The 27719-nt window shown below is 36.7% G+C and overlaps 1 protein-coding gene across 1 annotated transcript in view; it reads right to left on the bottom strand.

The window, feature by feature from the left end:
* Positions 1–1814: 1814 nt before the first annotated feature.
* Positions 1815–27719, bottom strand: part of TBC1D32 (TBC1 domain family member 32) — a gene marked incomplete at its 3' end in the record, with an annotated part of 82318 nt that continues 56413 nt past the window's right edge. Inside the window, exons 27-33 of the mRNA XM_080614891.1 lie at positions 19693–19776; positions 11162–11231; positions 10260–10375; positions 9436–9590; positions 7580–7720; positions 5077–5265; positions 1815–1931 (exon numbers count right to left, since the gene is read on the bottom strand). Of these exons, the coding sequence (XP_080471017.1) occupies positions 1815–1931; positions 5077–5265; positions 7580–7720; positions 9436–9590; positions 10260–10375; positions 11162–11231; positions 19693–19776 (872 nt within the window). The remainder of the gene's footprint in view (positions 1932–5076; positions 5266–7579; positions 7721–9435; positions 9591–10259; positions 10376–11161; positions 11232–19692; positions 19777–27719) is intronic.

Genomic DNA, 27719 nt, shown 5'->3' with positions numbered 1-27719 from the left:
TAATTGCAGGGATAGGGCATATCACTTTAAACTGAAGTAGTGCAAAACTGAAATCCTAAGAAAGGATAGATCTTCTTATAAAAAGATACATTCAGCATTTGCCTGAAGCTCTGGGTGGTTAAAGGATGAAGCATGAGTTTAAAGAAACTTCAGAATTATTGATGCAAATTTACTTAGGGAAAAAGAATATTTCAGGATGAGAACAGGTCTATTGTCCAAAAATAATCTTGTTTTCAAGAAGCTGTTTAGGAACTTGATACTGATGACACTAGAGAATCTCTTATACTCTCAAAGTAAGTAATCAGGTATTTGCTGTTTTCTGCAAAGCCTAGATGCCATCATTGAATGTGCCATTAGTGAGTGATACTATGTTCCAACACAGGATCTTAAGACCTTAAATGAAAGTTTTGTGGAAAGAAGCAGTAAATACAGGTGCTGGGTAAGTCTTGTTGAAGGCTGGGCTAGGTGAGAGGGCAGTTGGGTTAAGTCTGAGGTTTTCATTTTTATTTTCAAAGAACACAGTTTGAAACAATGCACTAATAAAGTGCATGGTGGGGGAGGAGAGGAGGGTGTCTACAGATGAAGTCTTCTAAGCAAAATCTCCACTAAAGCCATTTCTTTTTTCCAGTAAGTCAACTTTCACCTAAGTCTGAGTTTTTGAAACATTTTTTGTTTTGTTTTGGGTTTTGTTTTGGTTTTTTTCAAAGAATACGTTGTCATCTGAGTATTATTGACTCAACGTCATGCCCAGTGCTTTGAAATCTGGATTCAAAAAAGAACTATTAATTGGTGCACAACTGTATACTGAATTCTTAATATTTAACAATGACTGATATAATATGGAAAATAAAGCTACTAGAATGTTTCCTCAGCTGTCCACTGATCACTACTGGAAATCTATCCTTACAGTGAATGGGATGCAGCAGTCCCCAAGAAAACCATGTTTCTTTTGAAATTGGGAATGTCAATCAATCAACTTCAGTAATGTCAAAATTTTACCTACACTGCACTGGTGTTAGAAAATACCTAACAAACAGCTTTAATTCTTGCTTTTCATTTATAATGAAAGGCAAGCACAAATGAAGCTTCTTATTAGTTTTCCTGTCTGAATGAAACCAGAATATTTAAAAGTTATCATTTTCCAGAGGTAGGAAAAGCGAGCTGCTCAGGACTTCTCATTTACTTATGTGCCAAAGTGTGTACGTTACAGATAAATGTTTTATGATGTAAAATGATTTATTTTTTAGAATCACAGATTCTATGACTTTTTTTTTTTAAAAAGGCAGGAATATCAGTCTTCTTTTATTGCATGCATTTGAGCACCCCATTTTCTCAACCTTACCCACTAAGTCAGAACAGCTGTGTACAGGGAATTTGTTTTTCATTTGTTGACTTTTCATGCACATGAATACACACTAGCATTGTTTCTCAGAAAAATCACTTTGTCAGACCTTAGCAAAACATGAAGGTTTTAGGACTGTGGTACAAGCAGGTGACAATGCAGAAAGTTGAGAACAGGCCCAGGACTTGTTAAGGAAGACACTTCAGCATCCTACAGGTGGGTTTTGAAGATGCCTTCTGCTAACTGAAAATGAGGCTGCGCATACACTCTTTCTGGGAAAATGTGTTACTTAAGGTCCTTAAATGTAGATTAAGTCCTTTAGCAAAATCTATATTCTGAAACCCCTCTTTATTTTAAAGTATGTATATTCACACAGCCTGACTTATTTTAGGTGAAACCGATATATCAATCAATCAGCATCCCTTTAAAGGATGTAACCAAAACGGGAAAATTAAGCGCCTGTTTGTTTCATCTATGTATTCACTCTTATGTTCCTCATGTCTTCCAGCAGCATAGGTCTGTAGATTGCCTCCAAGCTTTCCATGTATTCTAAATAATCACTCACTCGAAATCCATGGAGTGGTTCTTCCTGCACAAATACACACAGAAAACACTTATAAGCTAGGAAAAAAGATGCACAACTCAAATTTAATGAATTCGAAGCTTCTAAAGATAGCTCATTTTGTTCTGCTTGGGTGTTTAAAATACATTTTATGACATTTCATTTAGAAACAAACAACTGCTAATATCTGCTTCCAGACAGTTCTTTTTAATTAAAGTCTTAGTATCAAATAGTTTTTTTGGATGCTGTTCATCTCATTTTTGGAGAACGTTACATACTGAAGATTTTCAAGATTAACAAAGTAAGCTTTAAGAAGGCAAAACTATGTACACAAATATACTTTTAAAAGATTTCTATACCAGCACATGGCATGCTGGAAGTTTGTTAATGTGGTTTTTATATCCAACTAGATTCTCAATAAAACTAGGACAGTAACAGTAGATACTTACTTTTAAAATCAATGATAAAGATTGTTATAAAGTGCTTAAAAACATAATAAAGACTTCTGCATCACTACAAATGATTAAATTTTCACTAATTCCAAGGCATGGAATAAAAAAGGGGACCCTCAGGAAAAAGAAAGAAACAGCCCATGTTCTTTCTATGGCTACTAGATTAGAGGGTGGGGGAGGGTGCACAGTAGAAAGTAGGACCTGAAGAACAGTTTAGATAAAATGGGTGAATTAGTTGCTGCTTTGAACTGGAAAAATTAGTTTGCCCAGCATCTACTAAGCAGTATTACCACCGTTGGCACCATATGCTGCAAAAAGCTGTCTGGAGCCAGACAGTCACTGTGGACACATCTACTAGTGTAATGATTGACTCTACATCTCTGTTACATAGAACTCTCCTGAGAACATCTACTCAGGCTTGGAAGGCTGCACTCTGGCATCTGAACAGGAATACAGAGGAAAAGAAAACGGACTTCAACAGAGCATTGTAGTAGGTATTTAACTCTTTTTTCTTTTCCTTTTTTTTAAGCAAATATTATATTGATTAAATGTGCACACATATTAAAACATTGGTTAATGATTTAGCTGTCAATAATATGGCCCATACTCACAGCAAATAAAGTGAATAGTAGCTAAGTTACTTCCAGAAGACAGACATACTAGCTCTGTATGTGCTATTACAAGTCACAAACCCTGTAGCCCCAGTTTCTCTATTTTATCCAAAATAAACCAATGAAATTAAGATAGTCAAGATGGGCTCACTGAGGTGGCAGCTTACACTGTTCTTGATTCACATGTAGAAATTACAAATCTATGCACCTTCACCCTTCCATGAAAGGATTAATAAAAGGCCAAGCAATAAATTTAAAATTCAGTTAATGCTGAAACTCCAAGATATCTCAAAGGGATCATAACTGTTAGCAATCCATCTCAGCCAACAGAAAGAACCAGAAAAAGGGACAAAATGTTCATGGACAATTCATTACTTAACTTTCCTCTTGGCACAGAGGAAAGGCAAATAGAAGAGTAATAGATAATCATCTCTTTCACAGGTGGTCATATTACCTCTAGAAGGCCATACTGGAAGAATGAATGTTTTAATAATTAATAATGTTTCAACTTTAAGTGCTAGGCATAATGTCATGTGAATTGACAGCAAAGTTGTCTCCAACTTTTTTTTTTTGTGTACAAATAAAAGTATGTTAATATTGAAGAAGAACATATTTGGGTTTAATTTTAACAGCTAGCTGGAACTACTTTTTAGATAATACCAACAAATGTGTATTGCTAGCAAATCATCATATTTCCATTACAGACATAAAGTATGGTAGAAGCTTAAAAATAGAACATGCTATTGGTTCTTGGAACAAAAACAGGCAGCAGGACTTGTCTGAATAGCAAATGACCATTGCTAGTATGAAGTCCAAGATGTGACATTTCATTGAAAAAAATACAACATGAATATTCAGAGATTGTAGGTGTCTTGGGGTTTTTCTTCACTTGGACTATGTTCTCAGAATAGTTTATACTTCCACTTTTAAAAGAATTACTCCACTACAGCAATCCAAATTCATGAATGTTGTGCTGAGAAATAGGCTAAAACTTGAAAATTAATTTGGTTATTTCTAAAAAAAGGGCAGCTAACGCCTTTGCAAGTACTAAACCCAAGTAATCTCACATAAAATTGAATGGATATAATAGCAGAGTATTTTTTTTGTTTAGATGAATTAAGAGCTATCAAAACCAAGATTACTATTTCAGTATGCCATTAACTCCCCTTTTTCTACAGTAGTCACTCAAGGAATTTTAAATACTCCAGTAGTGCTCTAATATACCGCATTTCTCATTAACAGTACCATGTCAAATCTTTGGCTTGTTTATACTGTAGGTGATGACAAGATATAAAGTCTCTTAAAATTTTCTCAAAGTTACATACCCTATCCAACTAAACCCATCAAGATGAAGTAGGTTTTAAGCCACATTGACCAAAACCAGGTCAAACAAAACAATCCAATCATCAGACCTTATCAAACATTTCAAGGAAAATGATCAGATTATTCATATTTAAGTATATGTAAGTTGGATGCAAATTAGTCAGAAAACTGTTGTTTTTAGGACAGACTAAGATGTAGATATCTAGCTCTCAGAAGAATCTTGACTGAAGAAAAAGACCAGTGAAAATAAACAAAGGTGTCTCTGGGAAGAAGAGTTATTACTGTATCTATAGCTAAGCAGTACCTTACACAAAGAATCCAATAAAGAAATGTAATTTACAATATGGCAAAGAGTACGAAATTTTGAGGCTGGCTAGATAGTAATTGGCATCTGTTCAAAATGACAGCTGAGCTTTGTGCCACACCTCATCTCTTCAAGCTTCAGGAAGAGACCACTTTATAAACCCATCTGTCTGAAGACCATCTAGTTTAACGAGACTGGGGTTACGTACAGAGAACTGAATGCCCTTATGATTATTATTAAATGATTAATATTAAATGCCCTTATAACTTAGTGTGGCTATTTACTTTGCTGACAAAGTGAACTGATCAGGACAAATGCAGGAAAGCTATTCTCTGGAAAATACCATCATTTTCTGCAAAAAAGTAAATAAATTTAAAGTATCATTTCACTCAAAATCACTGAGTGAAATTCAGTAAGAGCTTTCAGTATTAAGAGTTTTGCTTCCCTTCAGCAGTTCAAAAACTTTAAAAAGAAACTCTTACTTTAAGGAAAACCTGGAGATCTTGGGCTTCAGTGTGCTTCAGGATGTCTTGCTGTAGGTGTTTGAACACGGAGATACACATATATATTTGATAATCGGGACCAAGCAAGATACATGTAGCAATATAGTGACAGATCTCCCTCCAGTCCATGTAATTCCAGAAACATTGAGTTATCCATTGCAGAGAAATCTAGATGAGAACAAAATGATACATAATTAAATTGCTGTCGACATTCAGTCTTAATTGATCGGCTTTATCTCTTTTCTATACTATGGACCCCTTTTTCTATACCATTACCCTACTTACGAAAATAAAAGTGATAAAGTACGAAAGAAGCCAAGAATCACCACTTTTTTAATTGCAGCCTCCAAGTAGATTTCCAGTGGGTTCTGCTAAACATAACACCCCACATGTGTGCATCTCACTTATCTGAGTATGTTCTGGCAACTGAGGTTGAGACATAAAGCTCAAAGTCCAATGAAAGCAAAGGGTATTTTTTCAAGATTTTTTAAAAATGTGGCCTAAAGTGTAATGGGGATTATAAACGTATGTTTAACATGAATTTTCCTCTAAATAAAAGCAGTTCTTTGCTTATAAATTAATGTTAACCCCTGCCCTAAGACATGTTTTCATTTAATGAGTATGTATGGAACACGTTTAGTGACTCCTTTTTCCAGTTCTAAATCACAACATACTGAGAAGCATACAGCACTTTTCACTTCATTTAGTTCCAGACCATAGATCTTCTCCTAATCAGTCCTTAAAGTGTTTAAAAATATGCAGAAGCAGAAGTACCAAAGTTCTAATTAGATGACAGCAGCCATACTCTGGCATTGAATCTGTTTTCAGTTATTTATTGATGTGCATGCACCTAACTACATCAGAGTTGTTTTCACAGTTCAGAGTTCATTTGTTTTTAATCCTGCAGTAGAACTGCAGTAGCATACAGTGGCACCCACCAGGGGCATTTCAGTAATACATCACATAACAATAAAATCCCCAAACAAAAAACTTTGTCAGCAGTTTAGAACAATAACTAGTCTATTACTAATTGAGTGTAAAAAAATATAAAAGCAGCATAACAGTATACAGTATAACTTACACAAGACTAATTGAGGAAGGAGTGATAGTCCCTATGTGTTTCCCCACCCCAAAACAAGCACCTTATTATGAGCACCTCATTCCTATGCTGAGATAAAAGTCCCTCATCTGCTGATCTTCTCTCCTCAAAGACCAAATCCCAAGCTGACTTTTTAAAGTAATATCTGTACCACACTGGCATCTGCTCCCATTAAGAAGTCTCTTAAGCTGCAAAGGGATTTTGAAGGAATAAGATGAAAAATATTTCCCTTGGAACAGCACTAAGCTTTCTTATTGTGGTGAGAGATCCTTTGCATTTGCAATCTAATTTATTATTGCATGACACTGTTTACATTTCATCATGACTAGTCTTTACAAGTAATTCTTCACATATATTACAACTCCGTATCACCAAAGAATCATAGTAAGTACGTAAAATCATAGAATAGGCAGGGTTGGAAAGGACCTTAAGATCATCTAGTTCCAACATCTCAAGGTTTATGACAGTTTTATCAACTCTGACAACATACAATTTCCAAATTCTGTTTCTCTGACTTTAAGCACTTGTGGCAAAAATATTAAGCAGTTTCCTAACACTTGAAGACTAAGCCACGACTGCAATCTTCAGCCTAGACTAAAGCAAAACTCCTCTTCACCAGTCATGGTGTGCCTCAGAACTTCCTGCACAACCAGTGGAGTCCTTGGGTCCCTAACTAGGGACCCTGTAACAAGTTGCCACCTGTGCACACCCCATCCTCTTCGCTTGGGCCTGGCCCTCAAACATACTTCAAGTGGACAAACCCAGAACTAGTTTTAGCTTAAGCACAGGGTACATCTCCACTTGCATTAAATACATTTATTGCAAACATCTTTACACAAAAATAGGTTCTCTCTAGGCTATTCACATGCAACTTAAAAGGTAAGAAGCAAATGAAAGCTAACATTATGGATAAATACACTTCTTTAGCAATATCTCTTTAATATAGAAGGTTAGTGTGTTGCTTGATTGTAATAGTATGGGTAGTTCATATAAAATTAATTTTGCTATCATATTACCTGAACTGGTTCCTATTATACACCTATCCCAAATTACTCATTTCCTTCCTATGGAAAATTTAAAAAGTTATTTCAGGGAATAAGATATTCTACTTATTTTTAATGATAAATCTGAGGTTTTAGTAAAAAGTATTTTTATCAGGTTTTCTGCATGAACATGTAATAGAAGGTAATTAGCTGCAGTTCACTGTCATTATTCTACCAAAGTCAGTTTCTTTCTATTTTCAGATGCTCTAAGTTACTCACATTCAATACTATCTCTCACCTACACTTTCATAACCGCACACACATGCTGTATGAACATCCTTGATTTAGTGGATTTAAGTCCAAAAATTTGATAATACTTTGGTATGCTTTCATCAGTTACCTGGGATGGAGTAAAACCAGATCTTTGGAAGGCTGCAAAGACAAGTGGCAACTTAGCTTTCAGCAACATTTCAATGTAGTGAGTGCTGCAGAAATAGACTGGATGGATGCCAGATTCCACTGTGGTAGCAGGTAGGTGCATCTGATTAACAACAACAACAGCAGCAGCAAGAACAAAATTGAGGAAAAGGATTACAGAAAATATGTTACTTTAAAATACCTTTGTGGGAACAACATAAAAAAGTACACATCTTTACTTGTAGGATAAGTAATCCCAGTTATTTTAGAGATAGGAAACAGAATTTAAAAAAAAAAAAGTACTACCATTAGGAAAAACATGTAGTTATACTAAAGAAAATTAACAGTTAGAAACTGATATTAAATATATCCTGACTATTCCTTTGCAATAGCAACCTAGTTCTTTATTTCTTTTCATGTAAGCTTAAATTGTGAAAGCAGGGGTGGAGAAACTATTGTCATATTTTAAACAAAAGAACAGAAGGGAAAAAAAGACTATGTTGCAATTTTTTTTTTTTCCCATTTACTGGTGAATAGAGTGGAACTTGTATGTGAAGTTGTTCTGTGTGTGCACATTTCTTTGCAGTACATTTGGCTGGTGAAATCCTGTTCTGTGTAGCAAAAGTAACAGAGATTTTATCAGTATGGAAAGCTCTGGAAAATCAGGGTCTGGTTTCCAGGTAATCCTGGACAGTCAAGGTACATCCTTTGGCATTTTGCTCCTTCCTGAAGTAGGCAGCAACATAATCCAACAGCTGGATAACTTGTCATTCATATTTTGACATTTTATTTTAATTGACATTGCAGCAGTTACGCAAATAGGTTAATTACTTAACTTTCTCTTTGTGTCTTGAGGATATATTATGAAAAAGAAATAATTTAGGCATTGAGAATGAACATTAGCACTGCAGTAATCTGCCTGCACTGCTGGCTAGTTCTTGTAAAGACAACTGAAGTTCTCAGCAATGATGGTGTTCAGTACAATTATATTCACACAATGGACCAAAACTTCATTCTGCTGGAAAAACCTCACGGCTAGACTCAGTGCTGTGAGTGGACCAATACAGTCACTTCTGGTGACAAGAGGGACCAATTCATATTAATATGGAAGACTGCGTGCAGAAGAGGTAAGGAATCTAATCTGTGCTTCTTGTACCCTGGAGTTCTCTAGTGAAGACTAGAGTTGTTCTACAATTTCCATTCAAAACATTTAAGACAACATAACGTTCAAAGTAAAACTGAAGGGGTTTTACCTTAAGTAGATGGAATCACACCTAATGAAATATGGAAATGTTGTTTCCTATACTACAAACTTGATCCAAGATGCTAATAATTTCAAACTGTCAAACAATCAGTATTTGGGCAGTAATAAGTTTTTTTATTTACCAAATATATCCTAGTTTATTTAGTAAATTCTAAAACTGATTGATAGTTTTATTAGAAAAAAAAATTGAAAGGATGAACTTTCACTCTATAATTAAAAAAGAAGGTCATTCCACAGTACCACAGCCTTCACACAGAATTTAATAGCACTAACAGTTTATTTTACTACCAGCTTTAAAATTCAATAATGTTCCCTTTATTATCAGTCCACCTGTATTTTCACTACTTTTAAACAACCATTTGAGCAAATGTCAAATCTATATTTTTCTGAGAGACTTTTTCAGGGTCACTTATTCAGTTAGAAGTCTCTAATGAAAACTTAATGCATTAAAAAAAATCAACAACAACAAATAAACACACCAAAAAAAAACCAAACCCAAAACTAAGGAAATTAATAGTCTCCCTTAGAAACTTTCAAAGTTGCTTTTCAGAAAGAGACAGCTTTTGAGTTCTTACAGATATATGCAGTCTTGGTAGCCACAGAAACGCTGAAACAAGAAGACGTGAAAATTGTTTAAGAAACATCAGTGTCTTCTCCCCGTCCCCTGACATTATGAGGAAGATAGAAGATGCAAACCAGTCATAGCCAGGACAGTGCTCCTGCAAGCAGCCTGTGTGAGAAGGTTAAGGAACTTGGGCAGAAAACTCCTCACTATCCTTCGGGAACTGCAGCTTTCCTTTTCCCCAGGCCCATGCACAATAAAGGCAAGAGCTGGTTTGTTAGAGATGGGAAAAAGGGGATACAGCTGCGCAGAAGCCAGCTTCCTGAGGCACAGATGCCTCTCAAACTGAATTAAGAGAAACTTAAGCTACTTTCCCAATACACTACTTTTTTTTCCAGTCTGAAATCAAAACATTCCCGTTGATCAGTTTACAGACACATGGACAATATCATTAATACTGTCGGTATTGTGGGAGTACCACAAATACTCATTAATGCTCAGAGATGCATTGCTTCAGACTCTTATCACATACAGAATGATGCGATCCTACTCCAAGACAGTTTGACAAAAATGAGCAAGACTTACAATTTTAACAGAGTATGGGAACAAAAGGATGAAGAGTTTATGGAGTGCATGGGGTGTGCATTTTAACTTGCTTAACAAAATTTCAAAGTAAAAGTGCTGCTTTGGGGTGTGGTTTTTTTTCTGCTTTTCCACCCCATTTTTCACATATGTGGATGTGCATATTATACACTGACACTACACCGGAATCCCAAACTGAGAGTTCCAGTTCCAGTACTTTTAGACAACAGCGTTTCTGCCATCAAGAAAGGATACAAAGTGAGGATACCACAGTTCTTTGCTCTTGTTTCAGGAATTTTTTGCAGTTCATTAACACGAAGCACAACCCATTTTCAGCATGTTCTTTTAGCAAGTTTAGATATTTTCCATATCTAGCACAGAAAGATAAAAACCAAAACTGTTTAAATGTTGGAGGGGTTTTTTTATTCCTAAAAACCAAGAACTCATATTTAATAGACCTGTGAAAATTAAGCTGTCATAGTGTTGGTCATCACAAACACTATGCTGTAGATAAACACATAGTTTAATAAAACCTACTATGCTTTATCTAGGAAGCACACACCAAACATCTGTTACTCAGTGTTATAATTCCTCACCTAAATTCCTTTTAGTTGAGTTTTAAAGTCTACGGTGGGGAGGAGCATACATTTCTTCACATACATTATTTAGAATTCCATCTAAGTATACTTCATGTGTAATTATTAGCATTAATATTTGAATTATGATGCTAAAGATTACAATCTGTAGAAGTACAGACACATTAGCTTTTCCTTCATCAAGGCTCTGCAAATTACCAGTCAAGTAAAATGTTCAAATGGCATATAACTAAGCTTCACTAAACAGAACCATTTAGAGAAGTAATATAAGGAAAAAAAAAAAGGCATATAACTAAGGGTAATGTAATTTTATGGTAAATCTTACTAACAAGTTACAATTACCCTTTACAACACTAAAGGATAATAACCTATAATCTGTAAATATAATTTAATTATGTATTAATACCCTTTTCACTTTGAAAGTTAATTTTCTTTAAGATGATATTTAGATTTAAAATGATAGAAAGCATCAAGTTGATGGATTAAGTATCATTAAAGTCATTCCATGAAAATCAAACAAATCTTAGAAATACACTAGGGAAATATTTTAATACCATGTACCTGACTGTCATTTCAACACCAAGCTGCTGCACAGATGAAAGGCTTTCATTCTTCACATCTGAATCCATGGCTAAAACAAAAGAAAAGATATAATAAAGTATTACAATAAATATGATTTTAACTGAATACTAAAGTAAAGCTTCTATTATATATGAATACCAATTCTGGAGAACTGCTTCTTAATCAAAATGAGTTTAATAGTGTTTGCAAAGGATGCATCAGGAATCTGAATTCTTCATATATGTTGTTTTTTTATAATTATTATTTACTAAAATCATTTCAAATTCTTTAGAAGGAAATCTTCACTGTTAGTATGGTTATCATTAGCTTTACAGCACAATGTAAACAATCAACTTATTTTTCAGTCCCATTTCTTAGTAGAGCTTTATCCCTTCTGGCCAAGAAATTAGATAGAGCAGCATTTTCTGATCTATTTTCGTTCATTCCAGTGTCTTTAAGTCTCGTAGCTGTAAGACCAACTTTATTAACAAAAATTCTATTTTGATGTGAATCACAGGAAACTTGATCGATGGATTTAAGAATCCTGTCTCTCTTTGCCTTGTTTTTTCACACAGTAACATATAATCCATTTTCTGCATTTGTTCAAATTAAAAAAACAAGTTAGACTAATTAGTAAATCATGAATTAAAGCAACATCTGTTGTAATATTTTCTCAAAATTTTAAATTGCAAATGCAATTAAAAATAGGGCATTGCTTCTCTCATGTATATATATCACCTAATATAACTATAGACAGAAAAAAATGGTTTAATAATATTATGATTTAAAAAGCTGAGGGCTTAAACCTTTAATATACTTCTTTCAAAGTGCTACTTAAGTACAACAAATACAACAAATTAAACAAATTAAAAAAAAAAAAACCAACAACCCACAACTAACATAATTTGCTAAAAATGTAAATAACAGATACAGCAGCAGAAGTTAATTTCAAATTTAATTTTTAAATTCATGTAAGTGATAAATGTAAAAATCTGATTAAGCAGATCACACAGTAACCTGATATGTATTTTTTTATAAATCCTGCTCAGACAGAGGAATTAAACTGAAGGATTCTCTGGCTATCTATTCAGATAAACACTCTGTTCCTAGTAACAGGGAGTAAGGTATTACAGATGAAATATTTACAGGTTAAGGGAGGAAATGCCTATGGTTGGGAAGAAAGTTCAAGAAAAATAATGTAAGGAGCACCTACTCAGATGGGATGAAGTAGGTTGAAATTTCTTTGAAGAAAACAACATAGCAAAATTACCCTCGACAATGAAGCAATAAAATTCAGCAAAGGAAGTATGGTAAAAAAACATACTCTGTATTGTAACTTTAATACAGGAGAACGATCTAAGTGTTGGGGTCGTGAGAAATTAACCTTGTATTTTTGACAAATTATTGTCAATAACCTTGTATCATTGACAAATACATTTATATATAAGAAAAATCAACTGGTCTCTGAGTAGAATGAATTAATTTATTAATCTGATGGGACTGAAATACCAAAACCACATCAGAAAGGGGTTTTTTTACCCAAAGTGCAGAAGTTTAAATATTTTTTGTACAGCATACCAGCAACACAATATTTGGAAGAATACATATAAAAATCACAGATCATTTCAGTTAAAAACCCACAGACATGAGTGAAACAGCTCGTATCTGTTTACAGCTCCTGTTCCAAGTTACCTGTTCACCCAGGCTGCAATTACCATACTCAGTCAATTCATTTTCAGGCTCTTGTGTGCAATCAGGAAGGCAAGAGGCATTCTTATAACCTAAAAACTGGGGGAATCTGAATGAGTTTGCTATGCCTAATTAGCAATTATGACTAATTGCTAATTCAATCCTGACATGACCATATTTAATGACAGAAGAGGGCCAAGCAATATAACAACTTCTAAGCCACAAAGGAAGCCCTGCATCCACTAGGAGGGAGGATCATCCTGTGGGTGACAATGTAATTAGGATCAGCTGCATCACAACCCACAATCTTCGCCCAGTTTCCATGCTGTAAGTTTACAGCAAATACTGAATGCTTATTTCTCATTCACATTAAAAGAACACCACTGATTTAATTGATTCTTATTGCCTTTTTTTCTCTGTTGTAGCAATTTCTTAGTTACTGAAAAGGGTTTTTTCCCTATCAAATTTTCTTTTTGATATTTTCCCCTGGATTGTGAAAGAAGATAAAATTAACATAGAGTTTGGATTGAATAATAATTCTATATTACACACTACCTCACGAAGGCAAAAACTCTTGCTTTTGTACACCAGTGTATATGATATAATCATAGCTCCATACATTAGGTAGTAAAGTTGCTGCCAATCCACAGCTTGCAATACGAACACACAAATTGTGGTTCTTTGTCTGGGGTCAAAAGTTTTGATTTTCCATCTTGTTTACCAACTACAAACTGGGAAGATTAGGCTTCAGGAAACTACACAGTCATATAGAATATATAAAGGACCACTTCCCTCTCATTAAAAACTGGACCTAGAAACCTTAAATGCTCCATTAAGCTTAGAAAATTGTTATTAACAAGAAGCAGAATACTGAAATACTGCATATTGCAATCCACAGATAAAAGAGTTGTTGCCCAGTATGATTGCAGGAGTATGTTGTCACTGTACTACTGTAAAGATGCTCATACACCTGATTTAATATACTGAATTTAATTTTCTACAAAGCTCATTTGACAGATATTTATCAACATACCTGATTTAACTGTCTTGAAACACAATGGGTTTCATAACTTCTGTTATGCATCAACAGATCAATTTTCTGAATAAGAATGCCATTTATGCTCAAAGGACACACCACCTCTCTGAACTGTGAATTAGATAAAACATGATACAGCACTGCGGCTATACAAAATGGCATGAAGAATATGCTTTGGCAGCTTTTTATTTATCTAATAAAAAATAATGTTAAACAGGTATTTTATACTTTCTTTATAAATGTAAACCCTGTAAATAGAAATTAAGTCAAAATTAATCCAGTGATTTGAAGGATATCAGAATTCTCTAGGAGCAAGTTTACAATTAACAGAAAAAAATATAATAGAAAGTTGACTTTTTCTCTCATTCTAAAATGCATTAAAAAACCAACAGCAGCAAGTATGGACCATTTTTAAGTCTAAATGATTTTATTTTTTGCCTTTTTCAGCCAAGCAACTGCTCTTCATACTAGCATCCTACCATACACACTAATCATATTAAATATTGGTATGTCTGCTCTCAATTTTATTTTTTTTTTTTAATCCACTATTTAACACAATCTTGCTCATTCAAGAAAAGAAAATACTCCCTTTGAAATGCCAGGGACTGTAAACTATTAATTGTCAGTGGCTATTTAGGAACTTCATATCCCTAACGCATAATGCCTATTTTACTAATATTGCAAATTGCAGTTTCATACCATTCTATTGCCCATTACATCTAAATATCAATGATTTGGTTTTTGATGTTTGGTGTTTTTAATGAAGAAAAATAAAAATAAAAGCAAACTAAAAAGTATTAATTCTAGGAAAGGGAATAGATAGCGTTCATTTACATTTAATGTACATACAATAAGTATGTTATTTTACTTATCTGAATCCACATCATTGCTACTAGTATGAAGTAAACTTAAAGTAAGATTTGTGTTACTGTTTATAATTAGACACTGCAACTGCATAGTGGTTTATTAGACATTTTTTCCTTATCTCTTATCTTGAAAATGATAACAACCCAAACTAATTTGATTTTTCCCTATTTGCAAATTTTATAATAGACTCAAATCCTGAGGGATTCCACAGCAGATGGATGACTGTTATTCTAATTACAAGTACCTACAGGTTCAGAAAGCTGTCATTTTTTAAGAGAATCAATTTCTCATTGCAAGAAACATGATAAACACTGAATATCTATGCATCGCACTGAATCCATTTTCATGAAAATTGTGGCCTTTTTTCATTAAAAACTAAACAACTATTAGAAGCCATTTTTCAGTTCCTCAGACCCAAATTTATTCAAGACAGTGGTGGATGTACACAACTGCCAAGCACATGTTTGGCTTACTTTGATATGCAGCTAGAAAGATGCATCTAGAATATAGATTACCTTCTAACAACTCATAAGCTTTAGCTTAGATAGTGACTACACATGCATATACAGAAAAGATGCTGTGAAGTAACATAGTGTTCAAATAATTAATAGTTCTCCTTGGAGAAATTCCAACCCTTCATAGGCATTAGAAGAAAACCCTGGGAAATGTATAGAAATCTGATCAATTGTGAGTTTGATTGACTGATCAATCTGATCAGTGAGAAAACTAATTTTAAGTAAACAAGGCTTGATAAAAATTTCAGCATGTTTTCTTTGTTGCTTCTCTACAAACAGAAAGTGTAACACAAACTTGGGTTCTCAAAGTGCATTCCTATCTTCATAAGTATGCCACACGGTATATTTTATGATGTAAAAAAGAACCTGAAATTAATGTAAATTTATCTATACAACTAATTCTTACAATCAAGCCTTTTTACGGTTCCAGGGTGGAGTATTATCATAGCTTTTAGAGCCATAATTTTGTTTCACTTTCATGTCAATTACCATGAATTTACTGGTCTAAACTAGTGTCCCTGGACTCATTGCCACATCTGCCTGAAAAAGGTGCTATGAAATTTTAGTAACTATTATGCTATAAAAGTTAAAAGAAAGCCTTGATGAAACATATGCTGTTTGCCTGAGCAACACTCTTTTCTGGTCAGGAGAACTCTTCACAACAAAAATATGTGATAATGGTGCTGCTGACAGGGAAAGAAAGCTTTAAGACAACACCAGCCCTTTGCCTACATTTCACATCAGTTGCTTACCAGACTACTATCCTTGAGAAGGCTTCCCTGATTTCCAAGCTTGACTTTATTCAAGCACATGGAATATCAAAAGCATTTGCAAATGAAAATTGTTTATCAGCTGACCCGTTAAATTTTGGAGCTTTTTTGAACAGGCAAACTTACCCAGAATTCATGCCCAGTAGTGCCTGTATGAGACTGAATGAAAAAAAATATTCATAAAATAGAAACAGGAATTCCATACAGATTGGGTTTGCTCATTATGAAAAAAGATAAAATCTGTCAAGCTCAAGAAAATCAAGAACTGAGGCTTTTACTATGTTGGTATTGTTTCTGTACCTGTTCTTTGTGATCTTCCATTCTAAAAAGATAATTTAATGTATGCAATTGTCACAGGATTTTCCAACCTAGTGCTTCTTCAAAGCTAGCGTTAAATTTTAGATAAATAATGTAGTGTTGTTGCTATATCCACCTAATCAGTGGTTCATAGTGAAATCAATGAAGTAGAAGATCCAGGTGACATTCCTGAACATGTTTTAAATCCTAGCTTTCAACAAAGCATTGAGGAGAGTAAACTGAAACTAGGGTACTCAACATCTAAGTGAACAAAATATGGACCACTGCTTTCCTTCATTAGAGTTCTTCCATACTGGATGGAAGCACTTAGCTGTTATGATTAAGAAACAGCAGGATGCTGCCTTTGCTGGGAAACTGGAGGTTGCACAGCTAGATGTCTGTTCCTCCTCTCTAGTTTTTGCCTTATTCAAACCAAGCGAGTTTTCCTGGGTTTTTAACAGGGAACACTAAAATAACCTGTAAGTATCAAGTCTGATGAGTCCATGAAAAGACTTTTATTGCTCATTATGCCTCCTGAGAACTTAAAAAGTAAATGACTAACTAATAAAAGACAACAAAAAACTCTTTAAGCCTCTTTTAAGAAAAAGTAAAATAGTGATGCGAAGAAGTGTTAACTTCAGCACTTTCTTCATTAAGAGGAGAGAGATTCTCATATAAAAGTAAGGGTATTCTGTTAGCAATCTTTCAGAAGGTAAAGGCCATTACATAAGAGATCTTCTAAAGGGGTTTTGTGCTTTGAAACTTTAAACGCAAGTCTGAAGCCTTCAAGGACACCATATTTGCATCCTACAGATGTGAGAATTAAAATATCAGTAAAAATAACAGACTCTCCCCAAAGCAGGCTTGGTTATCCAAAGGTAGTGGCAGAATAAGTACACTAAGTGACTGAACTACAACTTAAGAGAAAAGCCCTGGACAGACAGTAAAGAATAAAAGTGCATTTTCCCGTGGATATTAACAATGCTTCTAAATCTTCTAATTTTTAAAATACCTCAAAATATTAAAACGTATTACTTTACACTCAGAATAAATTAACTTTATCATTCATTCTTTATTCTTGGCTACAAGCACAACATCTGTATAAAACTAACACACAGATTACTCTGCCAACAGTAGCAGTTCTTTAATACATATCCTTTAATGCAGTATTTTTTTTTATTTTGTGAATAAAAGACAGACTAGGGATAATGTGGGCCCTCTCTGGAAGCTATCAGGAGAACTGGCTACCCTGGATTTGGAGAAAGCGGAGGTTCTTAATGACTTCTTTGCCTCAGTCTTCACTGGCAAATGCTCTGAGCACACCACCCAAGTCTTGGAAGGTGAACGCAGGAACTGTGAGAATGGAGATCCTAGGCCCACTGTGGGAGAGGATCTGGTTCAAGACCATCTTAAGAACCTGAACATGCACAAATCCATGGGAGCTGATGAAATCCATTCGTGCATCCTGAAGGAGCTGGCAAATGAAGTTGCTAAGCCATTGTCCATCATATTTGAAAGGTCATGGCAGTCAGGTGAAGCTCCCGATGACTGCAAAAAGGGTAATATAACCCCCATTTTCAAGAAGGGGAAAATGGAAGACCCAGGGAACTACAGACCAGTCAGTCTCACCTCTGTGCCTGGCAAAATCTTAGAGCAGATTCTTCTGGAAGGCATGCTAAGGCACATGAAAAACAAGGTGGCTGGTGACAGCCAGCATGGCTTCACTAAGGGGAAATCCTGCCTGACCAATTTGGTGGCCTTCTATGATGGGGCTACGAAACTAATTGACAGGGGCAGAGCAGTTGATGTCACCTACCTGGACTTGTGCAAAGCATCTGACACTGTCCCACACGACATCCTTGTCTCTAAATTGGAGACACATCAATTTAACAGGTGGATCACTTGGTAGATAAAGAAATGGCTGGATGGCCGCATGCAAAGAGTTGTGGTCAATGGCTCAATGTCCAGCTGGAGACCAGTAACGAGTGGTGTCCCTCAGGGATCGGTGCTGGGACTGGTCTTGTTCAACATCTTTGTCGGTGACATGGACAGTGGGATTGAGTGCGCCCTCAGCAAGTTTGCTCATGACACCAAGCTGTGTGGTTCAGTTGATACGCCGGAGGGAAGGAATGCCATCCAGAGGGACCTTGACAGACTGATGAGGTGGGCTGATGCCAACCTTATGAAGTTTAACCATGCCAAGTGCAAGGTCTTACACCTGGGTCAGAGCAATCCCAGGCACAGCAACAGGCTGGGCAGAGAAGAGATTCAGAGCAGCCCTGCAGAGAAGGACTTGGAGGTGTTGGTCGATGATAAAATGAACATGAGCCGGCAGTGTGCGCTCACAGCCCAGAAAGCCAACCGTATCCTGGGCTGCATCAAAAGGAGCGTGACCAGGAGGTCAAAGGAGGTGATCCTGCCCCTCTACTCTGCAATTGTGAGACCTCACTTGGAGTATTGTGTACAATTCTGGTGTCCTCAACATAAAAAGGACATAGAACTGTTGGAATAAGTCCAGAGGAGGGCCATGAGGATGATCAAGGAACTGGAGCACCTCCCGTATGAAGATAAGCTGAGAAAGTTGGGGCTGTTCAGCCTGGAGAAGAGAAGGCTGCGTGGAGACCTCATAGCAGCCTTCCAGGATCTGAAGGGGGCCTACAAGGATGCTGGGGAGGGACTCTTCATCAGGGACTGTAGTGACAGGACAAGGTGTAATGGGTTCAAACTTAAACAGGGGAAGTTTAGACTGGATATAAGGAGGGAGTTCTTTACTGTGAGGGTGGTGAGGCACTGAAATGGGTTGCCCAGGAAGTTGTGAATACTCCACCCCTGGCAGTGTTCAATGCCAGGTTGGACAGAGCCTTGGGTGACATGGTTTAGTGTGAGGTGTCCCTGCATATGGTAGGGGGTTGGAACTAGATGACCTTAAGTTCCTTTCCAACCCTAACTATTCTATGATTCTAATATAAATTGCATACCTTTGGGTTGATTATATAATATGAGGCTTCCAAATGTGAGCCAGACTGCTTACACTATCTTAAATGTTTATGCCTCTAGGTTTGCGAGTCATTCTATAATAGGTGCCAGCAAATACTTTCATCATACTCTCACCTGCTCTGTATCTCCAGCTTTCCATTACACATTCAGAAATGTGAAAGCCCATCATTAATAATTATCTGTACTATTTACACATGCACATCATCTTTTGCACCAAAGGTATTTCCGACCTGTTAAGGAATTAATTTCTAAGCTGCTAAAGAACATTTTAAACAACCCCCAAAATGCTACAGATGCATTAAGAAGGAAAGTATTTTAAATAGAAACAGGCTTCTGGCAAAAAATTATTAGGAAACTGACCTTTATCATTTCCCGTGCTGAAATAACAATCCAATTGGCTTTCAGAAAGATGTGACACAAACTTCTCAATTAACTCAGCCAAAACTGCAGAAAGTAAAACCCATTAAAACATTAGAGGCAGGGAACAAAATGTGGAACTACATAACCTACCAAGTGACAATATGTGAGAAATTAAAGCTATTTGAATGCCTGCATGTTTATTTATACTTTATGGTGGAACAATTCAAAGCATGCATATTCCTTCTGCATTCCTAACAGTATTCCAAACTTAAATTTTAACAGCTTTACTGAAAATATATTGTGTGTAAATAAAGAGAGAATCACGTATCTTTATATCGTGCAGGAGTACTTCAGAATTCGTTACATGGTTTCAATATGAAATGAAAATTAACTATAATTAAACTACAATATCTTACCACGTCTGTGTATGTAAACAGGAAAGAAAAATAAACAAAAACACCACCACCCCCCAAAAAAAGCCAAACCAGAACCCCTAAAAAACCCCAACAACCTGCACACAACAAAAAACTCACACCACCCCGAAATGATGCTAACAAAGTAAGTGAAGCATTACGGATGTTTAAAAAAAAAAAAAAGTTATAAATCCACCATGCCATCACAAGATACAAATTATTCATTTAAAATTAAGATGCTGACATCTAGTCATTATGTAGGAAATCATATCTCCCACCTCACCAGGATGGTAGCCAGGAAGTTAGCAAGAAATCAAATAACAAATCATTAACAAAAATGCAGTCTTTAGTCCTGCAAGTTTGAGGCTACTGCAACTGAGCACGTGCTACCTTACAGGTTTAAAGAAAAGGACAAGGAAGCCTTTATGCATACTGCATGTGAATACTGCACGGAGGAAGCCCATAATGAGATAAACCATATTAAGAATTTTAAGATAGCAACAATGAACAATTTTTATAAGCAAATGCTATCCTAAAAGTGTTGTCATGATAAATAGGGTTTAAAGCACAGTGGTATAACCTTCTTTTCACAATAATGCAAAGCAAGGAAATGTATTTAGAGAGTAACAAGTGTTGCTACCCATGGGCTTTCCTGTTTTAAGACTGCATGTTACCATTTTACTGGCAGCATCTGAATGTAATACCACCAAAGATTCAGCACCTGTTCCCGCATTCCTGCATGTAACACCATGACCTCAAAGGTGTTTTTGCTGGTTTTAAACTGAATAATTCCACTACATTATTTTAGCAGGTAGGTGTGAATAATTGTGGTAGTGTGAATAGTTGTGATACGTGTGAACAGCAGCACAAGTAAGGCATAAAAATCTGTGGTGGAGGTGGCAGTGGAGAATGCTAGAAAACTCTTGAACTAGCCTTGACAGGAAAACTAACACAGGACACTGCAATGCAAGATCTTTTGTGTGTGAGGAGGAGAGGACAGAACCTCCAACCACAGTCTGATGTTTGTTATACCAGAAAAATAATGAATATATATCATAAAGACAATTAACTCGCCTTCCAATCATTTTAAGCCAACATACTGATGTTAAATCATGACTGTTTTTTTTAACTTTGCTTAGTTGTCTAAAACATGTACAAAAATTCATTGATACTGAATAAGTCCAGAAAAATGTTTTAAAAGGCTGAATTTTGGTAACACGACATTGATGGTAAGGGCAAAGGGGAAAAGAGTTTACACTACAACAGCTAAACATGGATTTACAGTTAGAGTAGCCAATGCCAACAGTAATGAAGTTAATTTTGCACTGCAAAGGACTACTAAATCAAAACAAAAAAAACCACCCCACATGCAATTTATATTCTTAAGCATTTTTATGGTGAGAAGAAACTGTTAATTAATTGCTATTTTTAATCGTAGTTAATAAACCAAATGCGGCTAGAAAAAAGCTATTTTATAGAAGAGTATATTCCAAGCTCAAGAGCTGAGCATCCCGACAGGTAGGAAGTCAAGGAAGAGGGCCAGGAGACCTGCGTGGCTAAATAAGGAACTGCTGGGTATGCTCAAGTGGAAGAGCAGAGTTTATAGGTCATGGAAGGAGGGGCTGGCCACTCGGGAGGAATATAAGGCTGCTGCTAGAGGATGTAGGAAGGCAGCTAGGATGGCTAAGGCCTCCTTAGAATTAAATCTGGCCAGAGGGGTCAAGGACAGCAGAAAGAGCTTTTTCAAATACATAGCTGATAAAACTAACACCAGAGGCAAGGTTGGCCCACTGGTGAATGGGGTGGGTGCCCTGGTGACAGAAGATACAGAGATGGCAGAGTTATTGAATGCCTTCTTTGTCTCAGTCTACTCTGCCGGAGGCAGTCCTGAAGAGCCCTGTACTCCTGAGACCTCAGATGAAGTCAGGTCAAGGGAGCAGTTTGCCTTAGTCCATGAGGAATGGGTTAGGGACCAGTTGAGCAATCTGGACATCCATAAATCCATGGGTCCAGATGGGATGCACCCGCGGGTGCTGAGGGAACTGGCGGAAGTCATTGCTAGACCACTCTCCATCATCTTTACCAAGTCTTGGGAAACGGGAGAGGTGCCTGAGGACTGGAGGAAAGCAAATGTCACTCCAGTCTTCAAAAAGGGCAAGAAGGAGGACCCGGGTAACTATAGACCGGTCAGCCTCACCTCCATCCCTGGAAAAGTGATGGAACACCTTATCCTTGATGCCATCTTAAGGCATGTCAAGGATAAGAGGGTTATGAGAGGCAGTCAACATGGCTTTACCAAGGGGAAGTCATGCTTGACCAACCTCCTAGCCTTTTATGAGGAAATAACATTGTGGATGGATGATGGCAGAGCGGTGGATGTCGTCTACCTTGACTTCAGCAAAGCATTTGACACAGTCTCCCACAGCATCCTCATAGCTAAATTGAGGAAGTGTGGCCTGGATGATCAGGTAGTGAGGTGGACTGCGAACTGGCTGAAGGACAGAAGCCAGAGAGTTGTAGTCTATGGGGCAGAGTCTAGTTGGAGGCCTGTATCTAGTGGAGTGCCTCAAGGGTCAGTATTGGGACCAGTATTATTTAATATATTCATCAATGATTTAGATGAGGGAATTGAGTGTACTGTCAGCAAGTTTGCTGATGATACTAAGCTGGGAGGAGTGGCTGACACGCCAGAAGGCTGTGCTGCCATCCAGCGAGACCTGGACAGGCTGGAGAGTTGGGCAGGGAGAAACTTGATGAAATATAACAAGGGAAAGTGTAGAGTCCTGCATCTGGGCAGGAACAACCCCATGTTCCAGTATAGGTTGGGGAACGACCTGTTAGAGAGTAGTGTAGGGGAGAGGGACCTGGGGGTCCTAGTGGACAGCAGGATGACCATGAGCCAGCACTGTGCCCTTGTGGCCAAGAAGGCCAATGGCATCCTGGGGTGTATTAGAAGGGGGGTGGTCAGTAGGTCGAGAGAGGTCCTCCTTCCCCTCTACTCTGCCCTGGTGAGACCGCCTCTGGAATATTGTGTCCAGTTCTGGGCCCCTCAGTTCAAGAAGGACAGGGACCTGCTGGAGAGAGTCCAGCACAGGGCGACAAAGATGATTAAGGGAGTGGAGCATCTCCCTTATGAGGAAAGGCTGAGGGAGCTGGGTCTCTATAGTTTGGAGAAGAGGAGACTGAGGGGTGACCTTATTAGTGTATATAAATATATAAAGGGGGAGTGTCATGAGGATGGAGCCAGGCTCTTCTCAATGGCAAACAATGATAAGACAAGGGGTAATGGGTATAAACTGGAACACAAGAGGTTCCACTTAAACTTGAGAAGAAACTTCTTCTCAGTGAGGGTGACGGAACACTGGAACAGGCTGCCCAGGGGGGTTGTGGAGTCTCCTTCTCTGGAGACATTCAAAACCCGCCTGGACACATTCCTGTGTAACCTTATCTAGGTGTTCCTGCTCTGGCAGGGGGATTGGACTAGATGATCTTTTGAGGTCCCTTCCAATCTCTAACATACTGTGATACTGTGATACTGTGATGTTGGATCAAAACAGTGAAATCACTTTTAGGATTATATCCCAACCTGACTGATTTTGCTGCACAAGTGGGTCAGAGTATTTCCAATTGCACTCACAGTTATCTGCTGCAGTTAACAGAGCCCAATGCTCCCATTGAGACCTCTGCCTATCTCCCACAATTCCCAAGGGACCATTGTCCAGCTAAAATGGGAATACAAAGACTGTTCATCAATGGCATCCTAGGGTGCATTAGAAAGGGTGTGGTCAGTAGGTCAAGAGAGGTCCTCCTCCCCCTCTACTCTGCCCTGGTGAGACCGCACCTGGAATATTGTGTCCAGTTCTGGGCCCCTCAGTTCAAGAAGGACAGGGACCTGCTGGAGAGAGTCCAGCGCAGGGCAACTAAGATGATTAAGGGAGTGGAGCATCTCCCTTATGAGGAAAGGCTGAGGGAGCTGGGTCTCTTTAGCTTGGAGGAGACTGAGGGGTGACCTCATCAATGTTTACAAATATGTAAAGGGTGAGTGTCAGGATGATGGAGCTAGGCTTTTCTCAGTGATGTCCAGTGATAGGACAAGGGGTAATGGGTGTAAACTGGAGCATCAGAGGTTCCATGTGAACATCAGGAAAAACTTCTTTACTGTGAGAGTGACAGAGCACTGGAACAGGTTGCCCAGGGGGGTTGTGGAGTCTTCTACGTTGGAGATATTCAAGGCCCGGCTGGACAAGTTCCTGTGTGATGTACTCTAGGTTACCCTGCTCTTGCAGGGGGGTTGGACTAGATGATCTTTTGAGGTCCCTTCCAACCCTTGGGATTCTGGGATTCTGTGAAGAGTAATAGTTTATTAATTTTGTGAGAATGAACACAATAAACAATCTCACTGATCTTCACTAATACACTTAGTGGAATTTGGTCCACAAATAATATAAAAAGTATTTGTGTAAAATGAGCAAAGTTGTCTATACTTGGCGTTGCAGATAGCAAAAAGCAGAAATTAAACTTGAAATTTGTAACTATCTAGATGATTACTGTATGTCTACTAGCACAGCGATTACAGAAATATGCCATACTACAATAACAAACAGGAAATATGTTAAAAAGACCAAAATACCACATAATTCAGAAAATTAAAACCTGAGTCAGAACACTGTACACTTTTTCCCTTTTGGCTGGAAGGCAACCATACGCTTGACCTAGCAGTCAAATATTTTAGTTCAGTGCTTGAGTTAATGGGAGAAGTGACAGCTCAACTGCTAAGGAATTTTTTGAAACTCAAGCACCAAATTGATTTCTACCATTTGAAAGTATTTATTTAAGTGCCTAACAGGATCTTTGAAAAGATTGTAATCAAGTTTGAGAGAGGAAAACACACAAGAACTGATCAAAACAAATGTGGTTGATACATAAAGGGTTTTCACAGGACACTCGAACATCCATGTGAAATGACAAGTAGTTATTTTAATTTTTGTCCCTTAATACTAAGTAATTTATCTGCCATTTGGACACTCCCTGATAACCGTTGTAAAGGTGGAAACTGGCTTAGTGATTTTTCATTTAACTGAAAAAGCAGACAAAAAAAAAATAAGAAAGTTCATTGTATATGTAGTACAGTTGGTATTGTAACAGCTCACATTCTTATGCTGAGGTTATGTTTAGAGATAGAGATCAGTGCTGTGGCCTACTAACTCAGTGAAAATGTTGATAAATTATGGTAGCTTGGCTGTATTAACATTGAAGTTATTAAGAAAATGCCAATTAACTCATGCAAATTTAATCATATATCCAAAATAAAGAGAATGTTAATTTAGAAATGTGTAATCATATACAAAATAAATGAAGGGGTTTTAAGATTCCCTAAACAATTGCAGTATGCAATCATAAACCACTTGAATTCCTGAAGGATGCGCTTTTTTTTTTTCGCTCTTGAAGAACTAATGTACAAAAGGAAGGAAATTAAAATAGCTTCTAAACGGCTTAAGAACACTGATTAAAAAATTCATGTGACTAAAATTTTTTTTAATAGGTAACCATGAGAGGTTATCTAATTCCTACTCTGAAAGGTTTATGCCAAAAATTTCCAAAATTGTGAAAAGCAACAGATTGTTTAGATCCTCTAATGTAACTAGTGTTACTAGATAATATCCTATATGGGATCTTATTCTATACCAACTCACAGATTCTTGAGAGTTTAAAAGAAGGAAAAAAATTTCTTAAGAGTTAACAGTAGCCCTGCTTGACTTGTGTTGGAGATCAAAAATACAAGAGTAAAAACCTTGGACAGCTAACAAATTCGTAAGAGTAGTGTCAGAAATTTTCAACTTCATCAAATTCAGTTTAATAAATCTATGACAAATGCAGCTGGCAGTTCCATTCTTAATGGCAACAATAAGAGTACTTTTTTAATTGCTAAGATAACAGGAGGGCCTTTCAGTTATTGTACATTGAAATAGCAAAGGAACAACTTGCATTTTCTTTGAACACAAGAAAACAATTTATAAAAATTCTTACAGTGCTTTCATCAGAGATGAAGGTTCCATATCTCATACCAATATACAAGTATCGTCTTTATTAGTGGTAAAGACAGCCTTTCAAATCCTAATCAAATGTTGTAATCTTTACATGCAGGCACATTCACATGCACTTACACTGCTTACAGGGTATTAGTTTGGAAATTACTCAAAACTGGTTTGGGGGCCAGAATAAAGAAGTTTTGATCTGCAATTGTTCTTCCTGTGTAACATGAAAGACTTAGTGTTCCACTCTAATTCTGAAACAAGGCTTCTTGAAAAACCAAGGACATAAAAAGGTAAATATCTTTTTTATTATTACTATTTTAAAGGCCTCTTTTGCAATGCAGTATTTTTAAACTGGTCACATTAAAAATGTGAGCAGAACACAGACAGAATCTAGATCTGAATGATCTTTGAGGCAGAAAATTTAGTCCACGTTTAAAAAGATCAAACTGAGCTTTGAGAGTATGTATTCCTACAGAGAAGGTTCCTTTGACGATCAATTCAGAATGAAAATCTAATGCAAAATGGAAATCTAATCTGTTTTTTTGAAATCACAGCCTTGAGAATTATCTCTCACATACTTAGCAAGAGCCTTTGGAAGACTACTATGCAAGATTAAAGACAGTCAAATCTTCTATAGCTGCACCTAATTAAGACTGACGACTTGTTAATACTAGTCTCCATTAGACAGGGTCCAGTACATGAAGTGTAAGTATGCATCTTTGTTATGTAATCCGTGGAGTTTGCTCCATCTGTAACTGAAGAGAAAGTTTTGATTGGAAGACTTCTTGGGATCTAGACTGAAGCCTCTCAGTCCTTGGAAATTTGGGAGAGCTTGGGAAAGCTGTCTGTCATAAAGTAGTTTCAATGAACATGATGCTGTCTCAAAGCACAGATATTTTGCTACATCTGAAATATCTTTATATTCACCTTAAATTACCAGTAGTTAAACTGAGTTTTTATTATCCTTTTGTAGGGTGTTTTTATTTATTTAGCACTTCATTATGCTATTCTCTATTTTCCTACTTCACTTTTTTGTGTGCTTTTTGAAAGCACTTGCAGAAGACTCTGTGAGACTTAAAAATTCCACAGATACTTTTTTGCTGACTTTTACTCCCAGTTCCATCTCGGCTGGAAACAGTTATCCAGAAGCAAAAATAATTTTTTGCTTTGGGTTAACAACTCTTCATGGCTGTCTAACTCCACATTCTAACTTCTGGTATCTCTACCGAAGCTGCAGAAAACAACCTACACAGGTTCTGAAGCTGCATAAAAGAAAGAGTTTTCTTTTCTTTGTAAGCCACCTATCGTCTGCTTTTTGAAAAAACATGTTTTTACAACAAATAATTCTTTTTAGATGCAGGAATACATACAAACAATTTTCAACAAAAATTTCATATAAACCAAGTCTAGAAAATATGCATTCAAATAAAACTGATTTTACAAGGATTAAATTATTTGTGTTTCACAATATATAACATCAAAAAACCCCTCACCAAACTTTTGGATCACAGTCATGGAAGAAAATAAACATACAATTTTGCTAGAAAAAAACTAGGCTTTTGTTAATTGCTACTCCTCA

The sequence above is a fragment of the Psittacula echo genome, assembly GCF_963264785.1.
Source record: "Psittacula echo genome assembly, chromosome: 4".
NCBI lineage: Eukaryota > Metazoa > Chordata > Aves > Psittaciformes > Psittacidae > Psittacula > Psittacula echo.
Note: the sequence above shows the minus strand (reverse complement) of the source record. Positions and strands in the feature narration are given on the sequence as shown.